A 16,063-nucleotide genomic window follows, 5' to 3' on the forward strand; every position below is an offset into this window, starting at 1 on the left:
AGTCTCTTTCTTTCTCCAGGAAGCCTTACCTGAGCCAGCTGACTATGCCCAGTTATCTGTTGTTCTAGAACTATGGACTGCCTCTGTGCAGCATGTACCAAAACATTGAAGTCTCAGTTTATGTCTGTGGTTCTGATTGCTGTCTCTCTTCCTTACTTAACTTTAAGGTTCATGAGGGCAGGGTCCCTGTCTGTTTTTCTCACTGTATCTGTGACACTAAACACAGTGCCTGGCACGGTGAATAGTTGTAAAATGAACAAATGAAACCTGTGTTGAACAGCTGTCTTGTGCCAGGTATTGGAGAGCTGTCTGTTTCTCTTTCATTCTTTTAAAAAATCCAATTATTCATCAAAAGTGTGTTTACTCCCATTGGGTGTCAAGCCCATGCTGGACTCCAGCCCCTGGACTCAAGGGGGTACAGACTGGTGGGAGAGAGACCTTGAACAGAAATGTAGCAGCCAAAATAAAAAGTGCTACATCTGAGGCTTTAACATGTAATGGGTTTTGAAGGATGAGCAGGAGTTTGCCAGGCCAGGAAGACAGAATGGAATTGGCACAGGGACAAGGACAAATTATACTGTATCCAGAGGCAGGTGGCTAGGAGGGTGAGGGATGGTGTGAAGGAGCGGGGGCTGCGAGCCTAGGAAAGAGGAGAAGCAGGGGCTGGAGGCACTGTCTGCAGATCCCCAGGGAGCTGGGCGGAGCAGACTCCCGGAGGAGAAAGGAGTTACAGGGAGCTGGATTCCTGAGAGGGGGTGACCTTGGGGGTGTTGGAGGTATATGGGGGTTAGGTGCCTTTGTTCCTGCATTCCCAGTAGATATCTCCTCTTTGATCTCGTCTACGCGGGCATCACCTCACATTTCTCCTGAAGAAAGGGTTGTGGGGTAAAAGCAGTTTGGAAACCACAGGCAGGAGAGCCTGGTGGTCAGGTGTGTGGGCTCCAGGGCCAGACCGCTTGGCCGCACAGTGTGGCTTCCCCTGACTACTGTGCGACTGGGGACCACACTCCCCGGAAAGCCTCAGCTTCCTTACCTGTGACGTGGGATACAAAGGAACCTGCCTCCTGAGGCTGACATGAGGACCAAATGATCACCTGGCGATGCTGCTGGCCCTGTTCCAAGCACTTTGCTGGCATTAGCACTCATCCTCCAACACCCCTTGAGGTATTTATCAAGTTCTCAGCCACGTTTTATAGCAGAGGGAACTGAGCAAGGCTCAGAAAGGTTATATAACTTGCCTAAGGCCAGGCAGTCTGGTGGTAGAGTCCATGCTCTCAACTGCTAAACTTCTCTCTGTGTGATTTTGGGCAAGTTACCCATCTGGGCCTTATTCTCCTCGCCTGTAAAATGGGAATGATAGTAATGCCTCCATCGCAGAGCCACTGTGAGGATTAGCAGCACCACTGCGTATAAAGTGCTTGAACCTGGCGCCTGGCTTTGGCAAGTAAGTACGTCATACGTGTTAGCTAGTATATTGTGACAGGCGAAGATGGGTTTACGTGGCCAGGTTAGCACAGGGCCAGGTATGTGACAAGCCCTCCACGAAGGTTAATGAATCCTGTTGACATTGCTGTTATCAGTGTACACCTGATATTCCACGGTCCCTCGGGGTTCTGGATCTGACAGCTCCGTTCTCCCCTCCCCGCCTCACCCCGGCTGCAGGCCAACGAGAACAGCCTGCTGAGTGCACAGCTCAAAGGTTTCCCCCTGTTCCTGCACTCGAACCTGGGCCTGAAGGACTGCAGCATCAACCCTAGGTCCCCGCTGCTCTATGTGACGCGGCCCAGCGAGGTAGAGAAGGGCGTGCTGCCCGGCGAGGACTGGACTGTGTTCCAGTCCAACCACTCCACCTACGAGCCAGTGCTGCTGGCCAAGACGCGCTCATCCGAGTCCATCCCGCACCTGGGCGCAGACGCCGGCCTGCACGCCGCGCTGCACGCCACAGTGGTCCAGGACCTGGGCCTCCACGACGGCATCCAGCGCGTGCTGTTTGGCAACAACCTGAATTTCTGGCTGCACAAGCTCGTGTTTGTGGACGCCGTGGCTTTCCTCACCGGCAAGCGCCTCGCGCTGCCTTTGGACCGCTACATCCTGGTGGACATCGATGACATCTTCGTGGGCAAGGAGGGCACGCGCATGAAGGTGGAGGACGTGAAGGTAGGGCCCGGGCGCCAGGCCGGATGGGGGGCGTGGCACCACCTTCAAACTTTTCTGTGTCCCATCAGGGCTTTGCTGTCTGCATTTCCCCTGTGCCGTTAGTTTCCCTCTCTTGGCCAGTTGGTTTCATTAATTGCCTTATTAAAAGCAAGTGTTATTTAAAATCATATTGAAGTATTAAATATAGAGGAATTTTGCATCTGGAGTGAGGAGCCCAAGAATGTGTCTGTGGAGGAAGAGACCCAGTCACCAAAACACAGAGATGGGAGCTGTGCAAGGTTGTCTATTGGCCTTTTAATCCAGACGGGATTTTTATCATTCATTCATTCATTCATTTTATTTTATTTTATTTTGCGCCTACAGCACCTGGTCTTCCTAGGTGGTCTCCCATCCAAGTACTAACTAGGCCTGACCCTGCTTAGCTTCCGAGATCAGACATCAGGCTTGTTCAGGGTGGCGTGGCTGTATTTTTTTTTCTTTTTTTTTTAACGGTAGAAAAGGAAAGTTTTATTAGAAAAGAAAAGTACACTTCCAGAAGTGGAAGCGGGCCTGAGCAGAAGCGTGGCTCAAAAGGCCCAGACGTGATTTTTAAATCTCAAAAATGTTTATGTCAGTACCAGAGCTCCTACAAAACTTAAAACAAGAACTAGAGCCTGAACCATACGCAAGTTGTATTTTAACTAAGGTCTATATAGATAATGGAACGCAGTTTCAAAATGTGTTTACCAGACTAAAGTCTCTGTAAAAGCATTTCGCAAACCACGATATTTACACACGTCTCACTGCCGAAGAGAAGCCTGCAAATTAAGACCATTAAGCAATCTTTAAAATACAGTTTTCATCTACTCACAATTTTACTCAGTTATTTGCAAAGGAAACGACCTCATTAGTGTAAATGGGGAAATGGGTATCTGTAAATAGTGGGCAACTGAACAATAGCTCCAAAGAAAACAAAACAGAGGATTAAATTCTGCAGAGATCCTACTGCCTTTGACCGCCTATCCTCTCTTCTGCTGGATTAGCAAGTGGCAGAAACATTAGCACCAAACCGAGACTTCTTTTTGATGTAGAGGGGGATTGAAAAAGCCTTCCCAGAGGAATGCTGTTCTCCCTGAGTGACTCAGATTGTCAGGCTGTCTCTCTATCCTCCCAAAGTCCTGGGGCCTGGAAGGAAGGCTGGGGGTTAGGGGCTCACGCTCCTGCCTTTGTCAAGAGTGAGTTCTCTACTCTGCCTCACACCTCCCAAGGAGAAGGGCAGATTGGATGGTGTTGGGAAGCAGGCACGATCTGTGGAGCCAAGATTTGGGTTCAAGTCCCAATTTGACCCTAATTGGGTAACTTGGGCAAGTCCATTCCTATGTCTGAGCCTCAGCTGTAAAATGACAAGATGGGGTAGATGGGAGGTTTTCAGGCTATTTCCTGACATCCCAAGGTTTCACAGAGGTGCCCGGATAGCCGGGATGAGGAGCTTGTATACAGATAGCCAGGCTCTGAGCCCTCCTGGTTCCAGCCCCCTAGGACAGGGCAGTGAGTGTTTCTTTGATCTGCTTTACACTTAGTGCTTCCTCCTGAGCCTTCACTTAGGACTGACTGACATCTGGCGGCCCAGCCTTCTCTCTGCTGCTCTAACCTAGGTCTTTGGTGCCTGTTCAGAGTGTCGACCCCATGAAGAAACCAGGCTGCCTGGCTCGCCGTGCCCCATGAATCCTGGGGTTTCCCTTCCTGGTTCTTACTTTCCCCATTTTTAGAGTGAGAGGAATGCTAGCAGTTTCAAGCCATTTCTATAGAAGAATACTAATAGAGATGCCCTCTGCCATGTGCTCAGCTCAGTGCAGACTGCAGAATGCTTCACCGGCGAGGGTCCCATTTGCCTTAAATGTCCTTGTGAGTCAAAAAGGGTAGAGCTTTTTTTTTTTTCTTTAATCCCAAGCACAGGCTACAACTGAGCCTTTCTTTCAGAGACATGAATGTTGCCTCATTAGCTGGTACAGTACTGGCTGTACAATGCAATTTAAATAACACCAACAACAGCTGCTTGTTCAGGGCTTGGTGGGGGCCAGGCTCTGTGCTCAGTCCTTCCTGCGCGTTGCCTCAGCTGATCCTTACAGCAGCCCTGTGAGATGGGCATTGTCGTAGGTCCCATTTTACAGAGCAGGGAACTGAGGCTCAGAGAGCTAAAGTAACTCGCCCAAGGCCACAAAGCTGGAGCATGTCAGTGTGTGGCCTTGGTACGATGCTGATGGTGGCCTCAGGAGGGCCAGGACTTTGAGTGTGCAAAGCAGGTTTCTTAGCAGCCTTATGCATCATGCAGGGATCTTTTTGAGTCTTGACCCCAGAGTACAACGGTACGTTTGTTTCACGAGTGTCAACATCCCTTCATTGACTTGCAAAGCACTGGGTGTGCCACGCATGAGAACATCGCATTGCTGGGTGCCCAGTACATATTTGGTTTGGTCCGTTGACCTATGGTCCTTTGACATCGGCCTCACATTCACCTATGAGGAGAAGTCCTCCACATTGGACAGGCAAAACGTGAGTTCCGCAGTGGCAGTGACCACAGACATATGATGCCACCATTTTTCATCACTTACCACATGTCAGGCAGTTCAACATGTCATATCTTATTTAATTCTCTCAAGAGCCCCGAGAGATGTTATTATCTCTATTTTACATTTGGGGAAACTGAGGCCTAGAGAAGTTACGAAGCCTTCTCGGGGACACATAGCAAAGCCAGGCTAGAGTCTGGGACTTCTCTTGCCAGAGGCCCAGTGGAGGTGGCTGCACAGTCCTGGCTTCATGGGTGTGGGGCCTGTGTGGTCACACAGGGCCCCACGCTCCAAACAGACCACATGAGATTTAATACTCTGCTTTTGCCTTCTTGACATTCTTAGTTTTTGAGCCCACATTTTTCACTGGGCCCTGCAAATTTTGTGGCTGGTCCTGCGGTAGCAGGACACTCCTGGGCCTCGGGGTCGAGGGGCAGGAGTGCTGGCTTTCCCTCACCCCTTGCTTCCTCCTCCGCCCATCCTAGGCCCTGTTTGATACGCAGAATGAACTACGCACACACATCCCAAACTTCACCTTCAACCTGGGCTACTCAGGGAAATTCTTCCACACAGGTAAGTGGACCTGGCTTTGCCCCCTCTAGCAACCTCCAGGGGCCTCCACATTCAGACCCCCAGAGCACTGTGCCCTGGGGGCAGCAGGTGGGCTGACGGTCCACATTTAGGGACACATTTGACCCCTGTGGCTCCCCTGAGCCAGCAGCCCACAGAGCAGACAGCCCCAGGTGAAGGCCACTTTAGAACAGCAAAGGCATGATGACAGCTCCCACGCGTGCCTCCATGGCCTGTAGGCTGTGTTGTCCTAAGGAGGCATCTTCACTTTCTTGTTACCCCCTCATCTTCACCTCTTAAAATTATTTGTACTATTTTTGCTTAAAAGTGTAATCGAATTTTAAGAAGTTACAGAAATATGTAACATTGAAAGTGACAATGTCGTTTAATTATACCAACCCCAGAGGCGACCACCATTACGAGCTTATTTTCAAGTCCTAAGGGTCGAGGTTGAGGGCTGTGGGCTGCCTGCTTCATGCCTTCCCTCCTCTTTGGGGCTCTCTCACTTTCCTCGTGTGCTGCCCTCAGGGACCCGGGACCGGGCCAGAGGGAACCGCCCCTGCAATGAGCATTTCCTCTAGCTGCCTTCTGCTTGGGCCACAGTGAGGATAGCCTCTTTTAAATTCCAGGCAGAATCCTATTAGTCTGCAGTTCTGGGGGAACAGTAGACAATATAGCCCCAAAGCCATCAGAGCGATACTGGGTTGCCGCCCTGCATTTCTGATATTCTCAACCCTTAGTTTATCAGAAGTAGTTGTAGAAATACACATGAGACAGAGACTTAAACATCCTGCATGTGTACAAAGAGCTTCTGTAAATCGATAAGTAGAAGATGAATGACTCATTCAAAAATAGGAATAGGATCAGGGCCTGGACTGGGGCTCTGTCTGTCCTGTGCTATAGCTCAGGCATCTGTTCCAAGCAGCTCTTGGGGGGCCATGGCTGTGTGCTCCCATCCCCATGCACTAGCCCAGGCTGGAGGACCTCATGGTGGGTGGGCTGGGCTGAGCTGCCTGTGCTCGGGCTACAGGTACTGATGCTGAGGATGCTGGGGACGACCTGCTGCTGTCATACGTAAAAGAGTTCTGGTGGTTCCCCCACATGTGGAGCCACATGCAGCCCCACCTTTTCCACAACCAGTCTGTACTGGCTGAGCAGATGGCCCTGAACAAGAAGTTCGCTGTCGTGAGTAAGATCGCCTATGGGGCAGAGCCGGGCGGGCTCGGGGCTGGGCTGGGAGTCCGACTGTGGGCCTCTGGTGCTTTCACAGTTCAGTCTGACAGCTTTTCATTAACATCTTTGTAGCCACTTACATAGAATCCTTGCAGAGACCCCAAGAGGCAGGTGTCAATAGCCTCTCTTTTAGATAAGACACTGAAGCTCAGGGAGGCCACGTCAGCTAATGAGAGCCCAGCCAGGACTTAAACCCGGGCCTGTTTGCTTCCTGAGCCCAAGCTTTTCTCTTCAGGCTCGAATGGGAGGCTCGGGAAAGCTGGAGGAGGTCTGAGCCTGGAGGGAATGAGGCCCGGCACTGGCTCAGCCTGGGACCGCCAGCCAATTCGAGGCCCAAAAAAGTAGGAAAAGCCCTGTCTTGTTCCTCACTCCTGGGTGCTGGAGGGCATGACACTGGGCCGAGAGTTAGAGTCCCAGCTTAGCTAGTCCCTCACTCGGACACTGGGCACATGCCCCTTCCTCCGGGCCTCAGCTTCCCCATCTGTTCCACGAAGGCTTGGACCCACCGCCCTGCCATTCTAGCCGCTGATTTCTCTCTCCCGTTCTACAAAGGGGCAGTCAGGCCCAGCAGGGAAGGAACCCCATGCTCACCTTGCTCCGGCCCTCTTTTCCCCAGGAGCACGGCATTCCCACAGACATGGGGTACGCGGTGGCGCCCCACCACTCGGGCGTGTACCCTGTGCACGTGCAGCTGTACGAGGCCTGGAAGCAGGTGTGGAACATCCGCGTGACCAGCACGGAGGAGTACCCCCACCTGAAGCCGGCCCGCTACCGCCGCGGCTTCATCCACAACGGCATCATGGTGAGTGGGCCCCCGACAGCCTGGAGCTGCCTGTGCACGTGCTGCCCTGGGAAGCATGGCTTCGGTGAGCTGGTTAGGGGTTTCAGGCAAGTTTCTACCACTTCCTCTGGCATCTGAGGCTCTCTGTCCCAGGGAAAGTGGGCTGCCAGTCTGTTCCTTTCATGAGCTCCTAACCGTAGCTTTTGTGTTAGGGGGTCAGGGGATGAACATTCTTTAAATTCTCTAGTGAGGCTTTGGGACAGGCCTCTGTCTCGTTCATTTGTTTGCTCATTTAAAACTTTTTCATGAGCTTCTACTTTGTGCCTGTCCCTTTTCTAGGTACTGGGGATACAGAAGTGCACAAACCCAACAAAAGTCCCTGACCTTGTAAACCTGACTGTTCAGTGGCAGGAGACAGACAGTGTGTTTATAAATATGTAAAGTATATAATGGTCAGATGGCAATAAGTGCTATGGAGAAAATCAAGCAGAGCAGGGAGAATAGGGAATGCTGGGGGAGAGGAGAAGCTCGTTTAAATAAGGTGGTTATGGAGGGCTTTCCTGGGAGTGAGCCATGCTGCTGCAGGAGCATTCAAGACAGAGAAAGCACCAGGTGCACAGGCCCCGAGGCAGGCCTGTGTGGGGTGTGATTGAGGACCAAGTAGGAGGTCAGTATGGCCGAAGGGGAGCAAGTTAGGGGGAAATGGTAAGAGATGGGATCAGAGGGGTGATGGCCACGTAAGGTCATTGGATGCACTTTAGCTTTTAGTCTGAAATGGGAAGGTTTTGAATGGACTGCTATTAGCATCTGACTCATATTTTAAAAGGATTTTCATCTTTCTGGCTGCGGTACGGAGCAGAGACTGTTGGAGACAAAGTGAGAAGCAAGAGACCAATTAGGAACCAACTGCAGTATTCCAGACAAGAGATGGTAGTGACTTGGACCAGGGTGCAGTGTTGGGATGTGACCAGATTCTGGAATTATTTAGATGTTAGAGCCAGCAGGATCTGCTGATAAGTTGGATATAGGGTGTGGGAGAGAGAGAGATGAGTCGGAGACGATGCCAGGGTTTTCTGGCTTTAGCCACTGGAAGGATGAGTTGTCAACCCAGATGGGGCAGCTGTTGGAAGGCCAGGTTCATGCATCCATCCATGCATGTATGTATCCATCCATTCATCAATCCATCCATCCATCCATCCATCCATCCATCCATCCACCCATCCACCCACCCACCCACCCACCCACTCACCAAATTTCTCAGTACCAGGCACTCGTATTAACTCCAGGATGAGGTGGTGACAAGGCAGGCAAGTTCTCTGCTTTCTGGAAGCCCCCTCGGGGGAGACAGATAATTAGCAGTTAAACCAGTGCGTGACCAAGAGTGCCACCAGGCAGGGTTCTCATGCTGCAAGAGGAGTTGCAGAGTGTGGCTGAGGGAGCTGCTCTAGAGACGGTCAGGACCCTGGCTGGGCACAGAGCCCGAGTCTCCAGAAACATTCTCACTCGCCCACCTCTGCTACTTTTGGGTCTGCTCACCTCATACAGAGAATAGCAGTGAAGTTTTGTAAAATAGCCAGGGCCGGTGGGCCTGCCTGGGGGAACGTCTCAGGCTGTAGAAAGTCTTTGAGGGAGAAGACACCCATGGGGTCACACAGGAGGCTGCCTTCCCGATAAGACAGCAGGCCATTGTGAGGGTCTTTTCAGCACCAGCCATGCCTGGAGACGCCATGGTTCCTCTCTCCCCCACCCCCAGGTCCTCCCGCGGCAGACCTGCGGCCTCTTCACGCACACCATCTTCTATAACGAGTACCCTGGTGGCTCCAGCGAGCTGGACAAGATCATCAATGGGGGCGAGCTCTTCCTCACCGTACTCCTCAATCCTGTGAGTGCTCCACAGCCCTCACCTGGGGGGGAGGAGGGGCAGCCAGACGGCCTGCGTGTCGCGAGGCAGGCCTCCCTGGGCCTGGGAGCGAATAGGTAAGAGCATGTATGAGGGCCGGGAATCGGGAGACCTACGCTCCAGCCCTGGCTCTGTTCCTGCTCTGCTGCATGACCCTGGGTGGAGTGACTGAGCTGTCTTTTTTTCCTTTCCATTATCTCGAACTTCAATACAATAGTGTTAGCATTTTTTGTCCATGTTCTCTTTCCAGTCTTTGTGTGTGTATGAATATATATTAATAGACATAGTAAACTATTAACATACTTAACTATGTATATTTAAACTATTCATCTGAGCTTTCTGCAACTTTCCTTATCTGTAAAATGGAGACATTCCTGTTTTAATCATATCTTGATGATATAAAACAGATAGCAGGTTGTGGTGTTATTTAGCTCTATGGGATAACCGAATACTCCTTACCTTCCATGCACCCACCTCCCCCGCAAAAACATACAACAGAGCACCCAAATAACTGCAGTAGGTCTGCTTCCCACTTCAAAGCTGTTATAGTTGGTGGTCAGTCAGACCTGCACCCACCTGGCTGTGCCCAGCCCAAGGTCACAGCGAGTTTTTCGGTGGCCCTGGTGAACCTGGGACTGGTCACTGAGTGGCCCGGCAAGCTGAAGCAAGACCCAAGGGTCAGAAGTGGGGTGAAGGTGGCTCGGAGGCTAACCAGCCCCTGCCTCCCGCCTCCCTCCCCTGGAGCAGATCAGTATCTTCATGACACACCTGTCCAACTACGGGAATGACCGCCTAGGCCTGTACACCTTCAAGCACCTGGTGCGCTTCCTGCATTCCTGGACCAGCCTCCGGCTGCAGACACTGCCTCCTGTGCAGCTGGCCCAGAAGTACTTCCAGATTTTCTCTGAGGAGAAAGATCCACTCTGGCAGGTGGGTGAGGAGGTAGGGGCCTAGGGGCCTTGTTGTAGGGATGGAATGCCTCTGACTCACAGGCACATGCTCCAACCATGGGCTCCAGGGCTCAGCACTCACAGCCTCAGAGTCTCTCTCAAGTGGAAACTCAGGTGCACACTTGCTCACCCGTGTGGGCACACTTGTTCTTGTGTGCACATGTGTACACACCTCCCACACTGACCTATGGGCATTCACTCTCATACACAGCCTCTGAAAAAAACCTCAGTACAAACCTTAAGTGAACAAGGTGTAGATGAAGTGTAGAAAGCAGCTGGCCTGGTGACTCTTAGTCTTTATGCCCTTCTCATGCCAGTGGGCCTTGAACCATGGGAAAGGAGGCTGATGGCAGGGTTTTGGGGGACATTTCTTAGGAAAGTTTACCGCCGGAGCTGTCAGAAACTGGAAGCAGAAGGTGGAATTGATGGCAAGTCTCATGGTTCAAACCAGAGGTCAACAAACCATGGCTCGTAGCCTATAGTCTGTTTTTATAAATAAAGTTTTATTGAAATCCAGCCATGCTCAATCTTGTATGTACGGCCTGTGCCTGCTTTCAAGCTACAACAGCAGAGTTGAGTAGCTGTCACAGAGACCAGATAGTACCCAAGCAGCCCAGTGGCCCGAGGTGGGGATGTGACAAGGGCACATGTAGTAAAGCCTTCCAACCAGGGCGGTAAGAGCCACGTTTCCATGTGCAATGGGAGTCCATCCACTGGGTTCTCCAGCCCCCCTAACATCCTTTCCAATTTTGTTTTAGGACCCCTGCGAGGACAAACGCCACAAAGACATCTGGTCCAAGGAGAAGACGTGTGACCGCTTCCCGAAGCTCCTCATCATTGGCCCCCAGAAAACAGGCAGGTCTCTCCACTCCTGACCAGCCTCCCCTACCACCTACTATCTCAGCCACAGAATTCTGGGGACCGCTTTGCCCTGGTCCCACTCCCTAATAATCTGCTCCTCTTTCCAGGAAGTAGGAGTAAATTCGGGGCGGACATGAATTGCCTCTCAGTGTGGAGGTGGGAACTAAGTGGAGGGTGGGCATGGAATTTTTTGATCTGTCCTGAACCAGAGCCGTAGGGAGCTCTCCCTGTGCCCTCCTAGGGGTCTCTGAGTTTAGGGAGTGAAGTCCAGGTCAGTCGCTCTGCAAGTCTGAACAGTGCCAGGCAAAACGATTCAGTGCAAAGAGAACTGCGACCAGTTAGTCATGTCCGCCAGAGCTGCAGAAGGAAGCGGCGACACAGTAGCTAAGTATTTGCCGTGCACACTCTGTAAGGCGTGAATGAGTACTCCCATTTTACAGGGAAAAAAAATGAGGCTTAGAGAAGGTCAATGACTTTCTTTAACATATTTAGTTAGGAAATGGCAGATCCAGGTCCCGAACCCTGGTCACTGTGACCGCAAAACTTACATTCTGAATCACCAAACTCTGTAGTCTCCTTCTCCGCCAGACCTCTCATTGTAGCGTATTAACTGCAGACTCACACGCAAGGAAGGCATGAACTCTCTGAAAGAGGAGGGCGTAGGTCCTGTGCTGTCAACTAGGAGAGGGATGAGCACTCAAAAGAGGCGGATTTCTCAGGCTTTCAAGAATTTCACATCAACAGACGAGGGTCTGGAGCTCCCTTTTCTCTGAGCTCCTCCCAAGTGTCAGAGCGGACAGAGGCCCAGAGCTGGAAGGGCGCCGCAGAAACTTATCTAGTTCTAGAGTTCTAAGGAGACAGTAATCAGATGGATGTGGCAGCTGGAGTACAGCGGTGAGAAGGATTCTGAGACCAAGTCCTTGTTTAGTGTTGAAGAATGCTACAATGGATGAGTGATGTCTGCAGTGGGTACAGGAGTTGGGGTGCTCACGTCCATGCCATGTGTTTGCCACCCTGAGTTTACTATAGTTCCTTTATGCTGTAGATGTGGAAACTAAGCCCCAGAGAAGGGAAAGGACTTCTCCAGGATCTCGCAGTGAGAAATGGAGACCTAGGACTAGCACCCAGGATTTCAGACTCCATCTTGGTGTTGGGAGCTGGGCCCTGGTCTGAGCCGCTTTCTGTCACCGCAGGCACCACGGCCCTCTACCTGTTCCTGGGCATGCACCCGGACCTCAGCAGCAACTACCCCAGCTCAGAGACCTTTGAGGAGATCCAGTTTTTTAACGGCCACAACTATCACAAAGGCATCGACTGGTGAGTGAGCCTTTCTGTCCACAGCGGGACAGGAAGCCCATCGTGGAGCCTGCCCAAAAGGAGGCCAGCTGCGGCCACAGCAGGAAGCAGCTGGTGCTTGTTCACACTCAGCTAAAGTTCCTGTAAACAGGGACAAAGCGCGATGACCCTGGTGTCATGGTTCTGGAGCCTTGTCACAGATGGGACACTTTGAACCCTTGTATTATTGCCTGGGGTCAGAGGCTGCTAGAAGTCAGAGTCCAGCCTCTCCCTCGCTTGCACAGAAACATTCTGAGTCCCAGAGGAGGGCAGGGAGTCACCTGAGGTCCCAAGAGCTGGGGACAGAGCAGGGGCTAAAATCCAAGTGTTCTGACCCAAGAGCTGGCCCTTCTCACTGTGTTTGGCTGACCATGGGACAGGAGGCATCCTCGTGGGCCCTTCAGAGGTGGCTTGCTGGCCTTCAGGGAGTCATCTGGAGAGGCGGTTGACAATGTAGCTCCCACCAGAACCTGTCACCAGAGGTTACCTCAGGGTGTGGGGGCTGAGTGGGGATGGTTTTACGCTCAGATTTTTCAATTTGCATCTGTCTCTACTATATGTCTTTTCTAACCTTATATATGTATTACTCTTGTTTATTATCCTTATGTCAGTGGTTTACCTGGGTGGAGAAATTACGGAGATACTTCTGTTTTTTGGCATTTTTCTGTGTGTATTTTTTTTCCTCTCTCTTTCGTCTGTCTATTGCTCTCTGTCTGATGTCCAACTACTCACCTTCCTCCCTCCCTGTCTTTCTGTCTGTAGCTCTAATATGTTCATAACCTCTTATTTAAAATCCATTGTAGCAGACGTATTATGGGAAGTCAGCATTTTTCAGATCGCAGAGAGATAATGTGCTGTGACATCACATATTTAGCAACACCCTTCAGCAGGGTCTGGGGCAGCACCCCATTAGCAAATACATCAATATGTCTGCAGCAAAGTATGTGCATATTTACACTAAGTAAGATTAATAAGTCAGGTTTTGTTGCCAAGTGACTTTGCAACAAACTTAAGGAAAAAGCTTCTGTTTTCAGAGCTTTCTTGATTTAGGTATTACAATGGATTATGTACAGACAGATGCATTTTATAAAGAAAATTCAGAAAGATGAGAGGGAGAAAGAGAGAGAGAGAGAGCAATTCCGCAGCCCCATCCCCAAGATTTTGATTTTGTAGGTGGGTGTAGGGTGGCTGCAGGAATCTCACAAGCCCCCACGTAGCACTGATAAAGGGATCCCTGGGGCCACCCTGGAGAACCCCTGTCTCACAGGATAGAGTCAGGATTCTAAGCTTTAACTAGGGTGGGCCACATGGGCTTTTGTTCTCACGGACCCCCGAAGTTATACCTCTATTTTGTATAAGTAGGTGCCTCTGGGGGTGTCTGGAGTGTTTTCTGAGGAGTCTTCAACCTAGAGGTGGTCCCAAAGGACTGGGGTGGGTGGCTGGTCACTGGCAGTCAGATATGGGAGGTCCCGCCAGAAAGCTGTCAGGCCGCTCGGAGTCCCAGATCGCCCCCTGGAGGCAGTGAGAGTTAGGGCCCGGTCGGTTTCACTCCTGGAACATCCTTTTAGGATGGAAAGACACAACCCCCTTCCCATGCCCTGCAACTCATAAGTCTTCAGCTCCTGACCCCATGTGTTCTCCCTGAAAAGGGATGAATTCCGAAAAGGGAGACTGCCGAGAGGCCATTTTTCTAGAATCGCTGCCAGAAACGAGTCCTTGTTTGGCTGGGAACAAACAATCTACCTTGCTTGCTCTCGGAAGTTCTACCCCCAGCAATCCTTGCCCTCTTGTGCTGCATCCGTCAAGCCCCTCCTCATGAGTCTTGCCTGTGAGCCCCCTCTCTGGGCTTCCTGCAGGTACATGGAGTTCTTCCCCATCCCCTCCAACACCACCTCCGACTTCTACTTTGAGAAAAGCGCCAACTACTTTGACTCAGAAGTGGCGCCCCGGCGGGCAGCCTCCCTGTTGCCCAAGGCCAAGGTCCTGACCATCCTCATCAACCCTGCAGACCGGGCCTATTCCTGGTACCAGGTGAGCTGGGCTGGGCTGGGCAGGGCCCTGGGTGGGGGGTATGGGGCTCTGTTTGCCATTCAGCTACTCACTCGTTCATTTAAAAAATATCTGCTAACCACCTATTATGTGCCAGCCCCCGGGATGTGGTGGTGGGTAAGAAGAGAGATTCAGCTCCACAGCCCTTTTAGCCCGATGGAGGAGACAGGCAGAAATCCATGGTTAATCCCAGCCAACAGCTACTTGCCCACCCTCCTAGCTTTGTCTGGGGTCCAGCCTCTTTCTGACACCAATAAGTGGTGGAGGCTAGTTTCACTTTGACAAAGCCTAGACTTGGTGAACAGTGATCTGGCCTGATACTGACTGTGGCACTGGGTGGGGAGGCAGTAGGCATTCAGAGAAGGGCAAGACACAAGACCCGCCATTCTTAGTGGAGGATGCACATGCCTGATCAGATAAGGAAGCTACCTGGACTGCATCCATGCCAGAGAGAGTACGACTCCGAGTCCTTTCTTGATTATGTAAGAACTAGAGCTTTCTTTAATTTTGATGACCTGACTTAATTTCTTCTGAGCACCATTCCTCTGGGCTTACAGGAAAGCTTATGCTCAGGCCGCTTTGGGGATTCCCTCCTTTGCCTGCCACATGCGAGGGTGTCTACAAGCCTGTCCAAGAAGGCCTCCCCAGGCCACTTTTGGCTGCTCCCTGCCCCTCTCTGAGCCTATTCACCCAGGTGCCTCTCAGGGCCTCATTGTGTCCACAGTGCTGGCATGGGACAGGGTACAGACCCTCTTTGCTCTCTAGTCCCCAAACCTTTCCCCTCCCTGAGCCGTAGGTGAGCCTTAGTGGGAGTGTGGGGGCTGATGAGCCTTACCCCTGGTCGGCAGGTTCCTGATCTCCGGACCGTGGGAATTCTGCAGATGTCCACAGCCTGTGGCATTGTTTTAGGTGTTTCAAACTGGTGTTTTCTCCTTTCCAATTCTTTCCCAATCCTGTCTTAGTCTGCTCAGGCTGCCATAACAAATATCATAGACTGGGTGACTTAAACAACAGACGTTTCTCACAGCTCTGGATGGTAGAAGTTCAGGGTCAAGGTACGACCCATGTGGTCCCTGGTGAGAGCGCTCTTCCAGCCTTCTCACTGTGTCCTCACACCGCAGAGAGGGAGAGAGGGAGTGTGCTCTCTGGTGTCTCTTCTCACAAAGATGCTGATCCCATCACAAGGGCCCACCCTCATGACCCCATTACCTCGCAAAGACCCCATCTCGAATATCATTTCGAGGGTTAGGGCTTCAACATATGAATTCGGAGGAGGGGACAAACGTTCAGTCTATACCTCCTGATTTCGATCAAGGAGAAATTCTTAATTTGGCGCAAATGGCATTTAAGTCCTTTCTAACACCGCTAAGCTCTTTTTAACAGAGAGGGTACAAGTTTTGGGTTCAGGGCCTGTAGGAGACGTTTGTATCTGGCTGGCGTGTGAGAATATTGCTTTATTTTGATTATATTTATGAACAGCTACCTTCTATATGTGACAGCTGTTCTGGTTTTCCATTTATGAAGATGGTAGTTTTATTTTGCAATAAATTTCTGCGAATAAGAAAGATAGGTCAACATAAAGAACAGTGTGCCGACACTGACTCATGCCGGAGGTTTGCGGGTATTGCAGAAATCACAGAAAGGGTGTACAGATGACCAACATTTGGAAACTCTGATCTAG

The 16,063-nt window shown here is 51.2% G+C and overlaps 1 protein-coding gene across 7 annotated transcripts in view; it reads left to right on the plus strand.

Moving 5' to 3' along the window:
* The window catches only part of NDST1 (N-deacetylase and N-sulfotransferase 1), a 55,217-nt gene that overhangs the window by 34,440 nt on the left and 4,714 nt on the right, over positions 1-16,063 (plus strand). For 5 of the 7 annotated variants that reach the window (XM_023537302.1, XM_023537299.1, XM_023537298.1 and 2 more), the window contains 10 exons: positions 1,663-2,157; positions 5,189-5,276; positions 6,304-6,462; positions 7,123-7,308; positions 8,114-8,217; positions 9,041-9,169; positions 9,935-10,117; positions 10,896-10,992; positions 12,192-12,315; positions 14,190-14,364. In XM_023537302.1, coding sequence (XP_023393070.1) covers positions 1,663-2,157; positions 5,189-5,276; positions 6,304-6,462; positions 7,123-7,308; positions 8,114-8,217; positions 9,041-9,169; positions 9,935-10,117; positions 10,896-10,992; positions 12,192-12,315; positions 14,190-14,364 — 1,740 coding nt within the window. The remainder of the gene's footprint in view (positions 1-1,662; positions 2,158-5,188; positions 5,277-6,303; positions 6,463-7,122; positions 7,309-8,113; positions 8,218-9,040; positions 9,170-9,934; positions 10,118-10,895; positions 10,993-12,191; positions 12,316-14,189; positions 14,365-16,063) is intronic. The other 2 variants (XM_011371185.2, XM_011371184.2) reach the window with 1 other exon arrangement.

Source organism: Pteropus vampyrus, unplaced genomic scaffold (assembly GCF_000151845.1).
Source record: "Pteropus vampyrus isolate Shadow unplaced genomic scaffold, Pvam_2.0 Scaffold185, whole genome shotgun sequence".
Classification (NCBI taxonomy): Eukaryota; Metazoa; Chordata; class Mammalia; order Chiroptera; family Pteropodidae; genus Pteropus; species Pteropus vampyrus.